The 12,495-nt window shown below is 49.8% G+C and overlaps 1 protein-coding gene across 1 annotated transcript; it reads right to left on the bottom strand.

Annotated features, from left to right (window-relative positions):
* Positions 1-213: 213 nt before the first annotated feature.
* Positions 214-6,697, bottom strand: BPIFA1 (BPI fold containing family A member 1). Its single transcript, XM_003788236.2, has 8 exons — positions 6,646-6,697; positions 5,104-5,326; positions 4,743-4,902; positions 3,219-3,326; positions 2,754-2,903; positions 1,223-1,307; positions 620-683; positions 214-254 (listed from the first exon to the last, which is right to left on the bottom strand). The coding sequence occupies exons 2-8, from the start codon at positions 5,309-5,311 to the stop codon at positions 214-216; spliced, it is 816 nt and encodes a 271-aa protein (XP_003788284.1). The 5' UTR covers positions 5,312-5,326; positions 6,646-6,697.
* Positions 6,698-12,495: the final 5,798 nt, after the last annotated feature.

The following is a 12,495-nucleotide window of genomic DNA, read 5'->3' as shown; positions in this document are numbered from 1 at the left end:
GCTGGTCCACTTGCATCTCTCCACCACCTCCATCAGCCTTTCTGTGGACTTCTCTGGGCATCCCTGTGTGTCTCTCTGCGAATATTGGTCTCTTTCTTTGGATGTCATTGTCCCAAGCCCCCTGCTGCCTTTCACCAGGAGGAGAACTAGTCCCCACACCCTAGAGAGCAGCACTCACCAGCTCAGCAGAGGCCAGGTCCCTTCCCAGAAGGCTTAGGCTTTGACGACAAATTCTAGTCCATGGATCAGCAGGTCTGGGAAATAAAAAAATAGACTAGCATTGTGATCTTGATATAAAGGTGTCCAGGGAGACCTCATGTTCCCTGAGATGGGGGCCAGGGAATGGGAGCTCTGGAGACCCAGCCATTCCCAGGTGGGGCTTGGAGGGGGCCAGGCCTCCTCCTACCAACCAGCCCAGCTTTTCTCAGTGTCAGTGCTGAGGGGGAATGGGGGTAACTACCTTAAAATTATCTGGATAATTCAGGGGGGAAAAGAAACTCCAAAAGGGAGAGTGAGACCAGAGAGTCATAGCTATTCTGTGGTGTGCAGGGATAAAAATCCTTGGGAGAAATCACTGCTCCTCAAGAGGGGAAGAGAGGGCTTGGAAATCATTACTTACCAGCAGTGTCATGCACCAGGGTGACGTCCAACTGGCTGAGAACCCCATTGACCAGAGGGCACACCTGACCCAGGGCGGAGAGGGGAGTCAGACAAACTGCGAGACCCTGGGAGCAGGAGCAGCCCCAGGAGAGAGTCTTCTGGGGAGATTTTCTGTGTTTGACAGTGTTTGATTCTAGGCAGAAGGAGAAACTGGAGGCATGAGGGGTGCGGTGTAGTGCCCCAAATCACGCATCAAGCCCAGATTCACTCTGTAGCACCACCTCTGATTCTAAATAGGGTGGCATGTCTGCTTCTAGGAGGCAACAAGCACAGACTGGAGAACTGTTTGTGGCCATAGATGGCTGGACAGGGAATGTCTCAGGGAAGGGCTGATTCATTTCAGCTCCAGTGTGGTGAGGTCCAGGGCCTGGCGCAGAGCAGAAACCAACTGATGCGTTTGGAAGGATGGAAAGAAGAAACACGGACAGATAGATGGATATATTGATGGATGGAATTTAGTCATCAAACTGGGGGCTCTGACCTGCTGGTTCCAGGGCTCTCTTTCAGCATGAGAAGCTCTAAGACCCCAGGATAAGGGGAACCCCCTCTTTTGCTCACTTACCTTGCCTTGCACCAGCTCAGGAAGGACTTTATTGTAGACCCCTGTGATGCTGTCGATAAGGCCTTGAATGGGGAGGGAGCCAAGTCTGAAAGAGAAAGGTCGTGGGGGTGATGCAGAGGCATGGGGTTGGTTTGGAGTTTCAGGTGGGCCACTGTGCATCCCACAGTCTCCACACTCAGTAACTGAAACCAGGGGTTGTCCATCCACACCTGTGTGCAGGCAAACAGCAAGGGCCTATGCAAAGGCAGATACACTCTACGCAGCAGCACACACAGGTACGCGTAGAATAAACACACAGCTGGGGGCACAGCTGTGTCAACGAGACTGGTAGAGTCCAGAAATGGAAGAACGTAGTATATAGTTGTCATGAGGATACAGCGAGATGACACATGTGCAGCATGATGTACGTGTTCAGTAAACATCAGCTGAGATGTGGACCAATACTGCATAGGAGGTAAGGTGCAGTCTGCTCGTGCAGTGGGGAACTGAAATAAGCAACCTAGTTAGGCTCCATATCTACCTTACCCCTTTCACACTTATTATCTCAGTGGATTCTATCCATAAACCGCAAAACAGAAGTCCGGAGGAGAAAGCAGATACAATGCTTAACCTTTAACAGACCATCTGGAGGCAGCCATCCATTCCTAGGGAGGAGTCAGGAAATTCCTGAGATATACAGACCCCTGCCTGCAGGCGCTGCCTCCTACATGACTAGGTTACGAGCCACTATGGAGTTCTATCCAGGCTTTTTTCCTTCACAGCTCTCCAAGACTTCAGACTTAGGCTCCCAGAATTAATCTGTTTAAAGGCTTTTTGCCTACATAGTTGCATATTGCAGGTAAGGAAGCTGAGACCCAAACTGGAGAAGCTCTTCTCAAGTTCACACAGGAAGCCCATTGTCTCTCCCCATTCCCTTGTCCTAAGAGGGGCTTAAAGTCAGATTTCCTTTTTTGGTTTTTTCTTTTTCTTTTCTTTCTTTCTTTCTTTTTTTGTTTTGAGATAGAGTCTTACTATGTCGCCCTCGGTAGAGTGCTGTAGCATCACAGCTCATAGCAACCTCAAATTCTTGGGCTCAAGTGATTCTCATGCCTCAGCCTCCCAAGTAGCTGGGACTACAGGTGCCTGCCACAACGCCCAGCTATTTTTTGTTGCATTTGTCATTGTTGTTTAGCTGGCCCAGGCTGGGTTCGAACCTGCCAGCTTTGGTGTATGTGGCTGGCGCTGTAACCACTGTGCTTTGGGCGCCCAGCCAAAGTCAGATTTCTTGTTGCCAAATCTACCCTAAAATTTGTCAGCCTGGCCTAAGAAGGGATAAGTGACTATTTGCCCATCCACTTATCTATCCTTACGTCTAGCTGTTCATCAATCCATCTGTTCATCCCTGGGTTCATCCATAGGTTCTTCCTCCCTCTCATCTTCCCACTCTTCCATCCTCTCACTCATTCATTCTCCCCCGTCCCATCTTTCCAGCCATCCATCCATCATCCACCCTGCTGTCTGTGGGCAGGAAAAGCCACCTCTCTGGCCTTACCCGTTAAGCAGGGAGATTTGCAGGCTGCCAGGAGAGTGGGTGCAGTCGCCAAGGACCAGGTGGACCTTCCCATGCTCATCTCTCACAGCTAAGATTTCTGCAGTGATGTTTAGCTTCACAGCCAGCTCCAACAGACTTCCGACCAGGGGCCTGAAGAGGAAATGGCCCTACTGGTGTTTGCTCTCCCCTATTCCAGAGGGCAGAGGGGATTTTTCTCCTTGTTAGGCATGCCAGATTCACCTTAGTCCATGTTGCCTGGTTATTCTTATCTCATTTTCCGGCAGGAGAAACCAAGGCTCACAGAGGTCAAGTGAGTTTCCCAAGTAAACCAAGGTTGCTCAACATAGCAGCAGATGAGCTGCAGGCTCAGGTCTCTCCGACTCCAACGCTCCCATTTTGGGTCCCCACGGTCACCAGGATTTCTCTTGGTGAGCCATACTCCCTCCTGCTTCGGGATCCACTCACGTTTTCACTTGGAGTTTCAGGCCGAGAGGAATGGTGACATAGAGACGATGGCCATCGGGGCTCTGCACAAGGCCAAGTTCCAGAAGCTGGGGATCAGTGATCTTTATACTGTCCAGAAGGTGACATTGAGGGAGAAACATTAGCTCCTCTGGCCTTGGACCCAGAAACCATCTTTAACCCAACCTCACTCATCCCAGAGGTAGAGCTCTCCACTTGGGATGGGGGAGAGAGGAGGTGTGCATTGCAGCCAAAGACACATGGATTCCAAATCACACACTAGTCTCTGCCCTGAACCAGATCTGACACACATCACCCTTTCCTCCCCTCTGGTCTGGGGTGTTCCAGGATACAGTCTGTGTCTGGATTATATTTGCACCCTCTATACCAGCTCAGAGCCTTACAAAGAAAGTGGCCACTACCTCTTGGTTGACTTTGTAGATTGATGGGAGGGTGGGTGGATGGGTATATGGGTGAATGGATGGAAGAGTAGGTGGTTAGATGAAAGGAAGGGTGGATGAGTGGATGGGTGGATTGGTCAATGGATGGATGGATGATGTATGGGTAACTGGAGAAAACCCTGGGCTTCATGGGTAGGAATTGTTCATCCTGCCATGGTCTTCAGTGGCAGGCCAGTCACTAATGTTGTCATGGAGATAGAGGAGCAGGAAGTTGAGGAGAACACAGAAAGGGTGGGGGTAAGCCTCCTCTCTCAGCCAACCAGGGAGGTACACTTTTCCAGTCTTCCCAATAGTCTTTCCCTGTGGGTACCAGAGTAGCCTTTTTACAGATGGAGAAACCATCACAGAGAAACAGAATGTCTTGTCCCAGGTCATCCAGCAGGTACATGGTACATTTGGAAGTCAAGCTCAAGAAATGTGCCTGTCTCTAAGTCAGGGAGTGAGTGCCTGTGGGGGTAGGAATCTTGGAAATGGCTTTGCTCCAGCCCTCACAGGGACTCAGGATTTGCCAGCCTGTGGGCATCAAGCTTTCCATTATAGCTTCTTGCTCTGAGAGCTCTCCAGTGTCTCATGGGAAACCCCATGCTAGATCTTTCCATGGACAGCTCATTGCTCTCAGTCACATGGATGATATAGCTGAGGGCAAGTCAGGCTCTTGCTTACATTCAAGGCTGTTCACTCTAAGGGACTCCACAAGTGGGGAGAACAAAGTAACCATAGTTCAGTGGGGAAGCCTTGGTTTTGGACTTGGTGAGTTTGATTAAGAGTCCTGTTGCTGTGGCTGTATGAGCACAGGCGTCTCCCTGTACCTCAGTTTTCCCATTTGTAAACTCTGTTGAGGATTTAGGATGATGCTGGGGCCCCAGGACCTGCTCAGGACTGGGGCAGTTACTTGTGCAAGAGGGCTGGGGTCCCCCGCCAGCTTGGAGCTGGGGCTCAGGACTGAGTGCTGGCTCCACCTCAGGGTACCCCCACCCCCCTGCCTTCAGAGCTGCTGCCTGGGGTGCACAGATCTTCTGCTGGGCTTCCCTGGTGGGGCCCAAGTACCTATTTTATGGTAACTCACTCAATGATGTTGTTCAGGCCAGGGATCACTGAAGTCACTTTTCCAAGCAGGCCCCCAAGCAGGTTACTGGAAGTGCCTCCTCCAGCCTTCAGGATGTTCAAGAGTGGAAGACTTTCCAGAATGCCCAACAGATTCCCAGAGAGCAGGCCACTGCTGAGGGCTGGAAATGGGTATCAGGTCTCTAGGGGTCAGATCTGGCAATTCCAGAAGCTCAGACCCTCTTCCCTATTTATCCCTGCCCTCCCCGCATTGCACAGTTGGGTGCGTACACAGATACATGCAGATTCTCTCTCTCTCTCCTGGAAGAGGCTGTTGTAGATTCACACACTCTCCTGGAAGAGGCTGCCACAGACTCACTCACCACTTGTTAAGCCTCCAGCGAGATCCATGGGACTTGAGAGCAGAGTCTGGTCCAGGGGTAAGGGCAGGGCCTGGCCCAGGGGTAAGGGCAGGGCCTGGTCCAGGGGTAAGGGCAGGGCCTGGCCCAGGGGCAAGGGCAGGGCTCCAAGCTGGCCCATAGTCTGGGCCAACAGCCCACAGAAGACCAGGAAGCCTCCCATTAGATACATCTTCTCTCTTGGTATCTGTGGACAGAATGATGGGTCCAGGTTGGCACAATGTCACAAGGGACTTTATCTGCCACCTGTCCTTGGCCCTTGGGAGGTGGGTTTCTACTCCCCAGAACACTGAGAGGTGACTAGTAACAGCTAACTCTGCTGAGCAACTTCTGTCAGGCAGTCGGCTGACAGCTTTGGACTTGGGAGCCGATTTCATCTTCATCACAGCTCTAAGACATGGGAACTTATCTCCTGCATTGCACAGGTGAGGCAACGGAGAGCCTGTGAGTATAGGTGACTTCCCCCAGGGCCACAAGTATGCAATGGAGAGAGGATTAGAAGCCAGAGCTGTGTGAACCAGAGGCCTCTGTTAAATTAAGTGACCATCAGATTTACTCTCCGGCTGGGCTTATGCCTGATGACCTGAATCCTTTGCCACCATCCTTCTAAGTCCTCTGGCCTGGGTTCAGGCCATGATGGTATCTGGACACCTTAGGCAAACCTGAGTTGGGAAACCCTGGGGCCATCTGAAGTCCTCTCTGCACACAGAGAACCAGGGGAGCTGAGAGGAGTAGTGACTTTCCCAAGGTCATATAACAAACGATGGAGACCTGTAGCTGGAGGCAGCTTACCTAAGACTCAAACATATATTCTAACTTGTCTACACCTTTCTCTTCTCTCTCAATCCGCCCTGGGTGGAATCCTGGGGTAACCCCTGCGGTCTGGCTGCCTTTTGAACCAGATGCTTCCCAGATGCCACTAATCCTCTCATGGGTCTATGTGGCCTGAATGTCCAAAGCCAGAGCTAGGATCTACCCTTTGGAGACAACTGGCTGCTTTGGGCATGATCCATCAACTGGTGGACTCAGCCACAGCCCCTTCCTAGTGGTGGCTGGCTGGAATTGAAAGGTCTTTTTTGGTTCAAAGAGCAAGTTGTGTCCTCCCTAGGGTAACTTAGACCAGAGCCCCTGAATCTCTTCTGGGCAACAGACACTTTATGAATGCTATGAAGCTAAAGACCCTAGTCCCAGAAAAACGCATCAAAATACATTAGTTTTAGGTTTGTGGTTATCCATGTTGGTAACCTTCAGTTACAACTCTTGCTTAGCCATTTTTATTTAGGGTACGAGCAGCACACATTTCTATATTGGTGCTACTGGCCTTGTAGGAAAGCAGAGTGAATGGCCATCCCCACAGCCCCGACATTGGTCCTGTTTCTTTTGCAAGGCCCCCAGAGAGTGATCCTAAGTGTAGCCAGTCAGTGTAGGTGACTTCCCACACAGTGAGAAGCCTGCCACCTCTGCCACCAAGGGTAGCAGAGGGGCTGTGGGACGGGCAGGTCTCACCTGGGTTTCTCTCAGAGGTCTCGGCAGCTGTCTGGGTCTCCTCTGTCTCCTACTCACTTCTGCCAAGGAGGCAGCCCCTTTTATAGTCTGGGAATCAGGAAACGTATGATTGGATGATGGGTTTCTAGATAATTCAGGATTCTGCAATGTGGTGATGTCTTTCAGGGCTCTCCAAAGTAAATAATTGCTGATCATATTAGCAGGTGGGACAGTTAAGCTATTTGGTTGACAAGTTAAACAGAGAAAAACTTGAGATAGGGTATTACTCAAGACTTTTATGATTTCATGAGTTGACCTGAGGTTGGGGACCAATGCTCCCAGGTGACTTGGGAGACTATGTTTGGAAGATTCGAAGAGGCAGCGAGGAAGGGACCTCTGTCTCATCTCACGGCTCCCTTCCTCTGCTGGTTCAGTTCTTTTTCTCCCAAAGTGTCAGAAGGGTCAAAATGCATTGAACTTCCTGAGGTCTAGTGTGTCCGCAAGTCCAGGGTGGCTCCTACCACATTAGGGTCATGTGACAGGGCAAACCCTGGGGGAGGGGGACTAACTGCCCCTCCATTGCAAGGGAGGATGGGACAGAGTTAGAACACAGCTCTTTGGATGAGGTCACAGTGAAGACAAGGTTGGCAGCTGACACTTGCTGAGCTCCTGCTGCATGCCAGGCCTGTGCTGCTTTTCCCATGTGGCATCTCACAAATCCTCACGTCTTGCTTTTGTTTTACAAAGGGGAAACTGAGGCTCAGAGTGTGAGGTGCCATGTCCAGAGATGCGCCACTGGCTGGGGTGAGACATACACTCTCCGATCCTTTCCCCTAGTCACTGTGCCGAGATACAAAATGCCATTGTGCTTTTCCACATCTGTGTATCCCACACTTTTGAGCTTCCCACTTTTATACCCTGGAGGAGTCTTTCTATGTCTCTAGGCTTGAGGGATTGTGCTGCATCCTGGTCTCACCCTTACCCTCCTTCTACCCTTCCCAAGGGAAGTAATGAGGTGTTTGGCCCCACCAATGGGTCTTTGGAGTCCATTTAACGGATGAAAAATGGAGGTACAGTAAGGCTGAGGTCTTGGACCAGGGAGAGCAGCTCTTGCCAAAGTGAGAAGAGAAGGAAGAAATGCACATTGATTAAGCATTTGCCACGGGCCAGGGGTTGTTCATATTTGAACCTCATCTTGGTCAGGAGTGGTTGGTGTGGTCACTCACATGTTACATGAGGGGGACTAAGGATCAGAAAGGGAAACCGCTTCCCAGGGACACACAGCGAGTGGGTGTGGGGATCACTTTGCCCCCAGCCCCAATGTCTGTTTGACTCCCTGGTAATTAGTGTGAGCCTCACCGCCTACCCCTCACAGCAGGCCTGGCAGGGCCGCTCCACTGCCAGTGAGCCCAGACAGCACCTCCAAGGGGCCCAGGACATGGCTTTGAGCTCAGTGATCCATTCAAGGCACTCGCTCGAATCTTCCCACATCTTGTATGTGACAGCCATCCTCGAAGTGGTCCCATTGTTTTTTATCTTCATATAACTTTTGTGGGTTGTGTCCCCTTTTGGGGAAACTGAGGCAGATAAGGCAAGAAATGGAGTCCCGTTTGTGTTGGCAGATAATGAGGAGCTCACAGCCTTGGGTTTGAAACCAGGATGCTTCGGATGTGTTGCAGCAGGAAGTGGGTGGATCTGGGCTCAGAGAGTCCTGGTTCCAATCCTGTGGCTCAGGGCAAGTCACTCCAGCCCCCTGAACCTCAGTTTCCCCATGGGGAGGGTAATATCTACTTCACAGAGCTATGGGGAGATGATGTTTGGGAGCTGGTATGAATCTTAGTTCATAAACTCAGGTGTCCACAGACAGAATTTTCTTTCTGATTTATCTATGGAGTAGAACTTCTGTAAGTTGACCACCCAAGGGACTGTAACAAACTGGTCGACATATGAAAGCGGTCAACTTAAGGAACTAGGTCTCCTGTATTTTTTTTTTCCTTCAGATCTTGATGAGGAATTCTATGAACTCTTTTGCACTTTTTCTTTTTTTTTTTTTAAGACAGAGTCTCTTACGTTGCCTTCGGTAGAGTGCTGTGGCATCACAGCTCACAGCAACCTCCAACTCTTGCGTTTAAGCAATTCTCTTGCCTCAGCCTCCCAAGTAACTGGGACCACAGGTTCCTGCCACAATAGCCGGCTATTTTTTTGTTCTTGTTGCAGTTGTGATTGTTGTTTAGCTGGCCGGGGCCAGGCTCGCACCCTCCAGCCTTGAGGTATGTGGCTGGCGCCGTAACCACTGTATTACAGGTGCCACACCTAGGCCTCCTGTACCGATATGGCGCCGTAACCACTGTATTACAGGTGCCACACCTAGGCCTCCTGTACTGATATGAACGTGTGGCGCATGTCCAGTCTATGAAAATTAGGTCAACTAAAGGAGGCAGTCAACCATGGAGGTCCTACCGTAGTTTAATTACCTTTTCCAATGCCACTTTTCAGTAACGGAAACTTCCTTATTTCCTCTGGGGTTTTATTTTGTTCCAGGGGCTTCATTTGTGCTAAAGAGGCTTCACTGTCCCTGTTTTTGACTGTCAATACAGAGACATGCCATACCATCACCCCCACCCCTAGTGTCCGATGCTGGGGGCCCCAACCCCCACCATCTGAAAGGTTGGTTGGGATTTAACGCTTACTTTCAACCCTTCCTTAGACACACAGAATAGTTCTGCTTTTTGTTGATTCCGTAGATCTCAGATAGGAATATGGGGGCTGCCCAAGCCCATGTGCTCTGTTAATCCTCTCCCTCTGGGGTCTTCTGTCCTTCCCGCTCTGGGAGGGAACGTGGGCACTTTCTGAGTTTTTTATTTTGTTTGAGACCTGGTCTTACTCTGTCTCCCAGGTTAGGGTGCAGTGGTGTGATCATAGTTCATAGCAACCTCAAATCCCTGGGCTCAAGTGATCCTCTGGCCTCAGCCTCCCAAGTAGGTGGGACTATAGGTGTGCACCACCAAAACTGGCTAATTTTCATATTAGTAGAGATGGGGTCTCCCTCAGGCTGGTCTCAAACTCCTGAGCTCAAGCCATCCTCTCAGAGTACTAGCATTATAGGCATGGACCCCCATGCCCAGACCACCCTCTGTTCTTGAACCCCACACCCCTCCTGACCAAGTTTGCCTGGGAAGTGACCAGCACTCGAGACACAATCAGACTGACCCAAGCTCTTCAGTGTCTCTCCAACTCTCATGCTCCATCAACCCGACACGGGGACTTTTCTAGTCTTGGGGGCAGGATGCCTTGCTTTGACTTCATTACATGCACGTTAAGTTCAACATCTCCTGTGGCCTTGAGTTTTAACATTCAAAAATTCAAATTTTAAAAATTGAACCAATGAACATACAGTAATATGAATTTTTCCTCTTGGTGCCTGGATGCGTGAATGTTAACCCAGGTGCAGTTTTATGTAGCCGCTGTAGTAATCAGGACTCAGACGGTTCTGTCCTCCCCTGTATTGTCAACTCTCAAATGGCACGACAGTTTCATCAGAAACCCAAGACACTTCTTTCTGCTTCTGCTGAAATTATCCTTCTTTACGGCCATGGGAACGGCATGTTCCCTGAGCAGGGAGGGTCTCCGGGCATCAGGAAACAAGCGGAAGTGAGCACTGCTAACATTTTAAGGCTGCCAATGCCATCTCCATCTGTTCCACAGAAACGGTAGGTGGCGCCCCTTTCTTTCAACTTACCAGATTGTGATGATATTTGAGAGCCTATACTGATGTCATTTTGTGAATCAAGGGTCCATTTTTAAAGGGTAGAGTTGATTTTATTTTTCAAAGGGCTCTGACCTACGCAAGGTCTATTTTCCAGAACTTGGGAATGGCAGCGCTGGATCTGTTTCCTGGAAGAAAGGTCAGGTTGGGGAGTGAGTCTGAGAACGTCCTTGAATGGACTTGGAAACTCCGGAAGATTCCCAGCGAGCTAGGCACCCCGACTTTGGTGAGAAAACTGTGCTCTTAAGTGGAGCTGCTGTGGGCAAGCTGTCCTTGCCTTGGAGATTAATCTTCCCACCTGCATTTAAGAGTGACTAGTAATAATAATAATAACCTTTGTGAGCCACTAGATATGTTCACCATCTGTAACAGGCTCAGGAAAGACAGTGACCTTTCCAGGGTCACTGGGGGTTGTCCAGCTTCAGTGCTGTTCTTACTTGGAGAACAAGTGTGCCCGGCAGCCTTTTGCTCAGAAGGCACCACCCATCTTCTCTTGGGCCCTTCCAGTGACTGCAGAGTCAGCCAGAGTTCCCAACCTGGCTCAGACAATAGCCAGCTGTGTGATTCTGGGCAAGGACCTTCCCTCCTTCTTTTTCTACTTTTTAAAATTTTAAAAAGTTTGTATTGGGCTAAGACCCCTTAAACTGAAATCTACCCTCTTAACACACTTTAAGTGCACAGCAGAGTACTGTTAACCAGAGGCACAATGTTGCACCACCCATCTCTAGAACGTATTTGTTGCTTCCTTCTTTGAGCCTCAGTTTCCTCACAGCATGGAGCCAGTGACCCTGATCTCCTGGGGGCTATGAGAGGGTTACAACGTGGGGAAACAAATGTACCTCCCAGCTCGATGCCTGCTGCGGAGTCAGCACCTCCCACGGAAGGGCATGGAGGTTATAAGTCATGGAGGGACATTGCCCAGACCAAGTTCTGACCTTTAGGGCTGAATTTTCACTCGAACCATCCCCCACCATGGACCCTAGTGTCCTAATAGAAGTCCATTGTGCAACCAGCTCCTCTGGGAGAAAAGGTGATGAGACCCAGGGCCATGAACTGTAAAATGAAAACAATGCAAGAAACCTGAGGAGGGCCATTGAGGAAGGTGGTGAGCTGGCCCTCGGAAGGTGAGTGGGGGCCAGGAAGAAGGCAGACAAAAGCTGCCTTCACTGAGGGGCCAGACAGCCTTGCTGGGGGACCAGCCCAGCCCTCATTTGTTTGCTCTTTGAGTCACAAGCAGGAAGAACCCCATGAGCTCAAAGATGTCTAGGGGAATCATCTGTGGGAACCTGGGCGTTTTGGGTTGCAAATCCCCGGTGAAGCATTTCAGATTAGGAAGTTTGAATTGAAAGATGGAGAGACAGGCTCTCTTGCCCCATTCTTGTCTCTGTGTTACTGATATTTCCTTGTTTGAGCTTGTCAGTACACATATTTCATCATTTCCTCCTCGTCATGTGTGTATGTGTGGGGGAGTTTTGGAAGGAAGAGAGGAGGACTCACAGTGGTTAAAAGCGTGTGCTCTAGAGTCTGGCCTGAGTGCAGTCAACTTGGCTAGTCCCTTGCTGTGTGACCTTGGGCAAAGGACTTTATCTCTCTGATCCTCAGTCTTCTCCTGCAGACAATGAGCTAACAGTTTTGTATTTCCTGGGGTTGCTGGGAGGCAGTGATGAGATGCTAAAGGCAAGCCCCGGAATCAAGCTCAGCACACACCAAGCACTTAATGTGGATGTACAACTATTTTTAAATGGCCGTATTATTTCCTTGTGATTTCTAAGGATGCTTTTCTTACCCTTGAGTGGAGAGGGCGGGCAATCAATATTTAATAATTGAATAGCCAATAATTGACAGTAAAATAAATGACATTTATTATAATAAGCATTTCCCATGGACTTAGCACATGGTGAACATATTGTAAACGGTTTTTCCACGTACTCCTTCCAAGCATTCCACATGATAAATACAGAGGGTGCCAAAAAATGTATACATATTTTAAGATTGAAAACAACTTTATTGGCTCGGCGCCTGTGGCTCAAGTGGCTAAGGCACCAGCCACATATACCTAAGGTGGCAGGTTCAAATCCAGCCCGGGCCTGCCAAACAACAATGAC

Source organism: Otolemur garnettii, unplaced genomic scaffold, assembly GCF_000181295.1.
Source record: "Otolemur garnettii isolate 467f Iridium unplaced genomic scaffold, OtoGar3 scaffold00025, whole genome shotgun sequence".
Classification (NCBI taxonomy): Eukaryota; Metazoa; Chordata; class Mammalia; order Primates; family Galagidae; genus Otolemur; species Otolemur garnettii.
The sequence above is the reverse complement of the archived record's forward strand: the minus strand, read 5'-3'. Positions and strand labels throughout refer to the sequence as shown.

Coding starts and splice junctions, on each gene's coding strand:
- BPIFA1 (XM_003788236.2), bottom strand. CDS start 5,311: ATGTATCTAATGGGAGGCTTCCTGGTCTTCTGTGGGCTGTTGGCCCAG. Junction 4,903..5,103: donor CGCTGGAGGCTTAACAAGTG/GTGAGTGAGTCT, acceptor ACCCATTTCCAG/CCCTCAGCAGTGGCCTGCTC. Junction 255..619: donor CCTGGTGCATGACACTGCTG/GTAAGTAATGAT, acceptor TTTATTTCCCAG/ACCTGCTGATCCATGGACTA.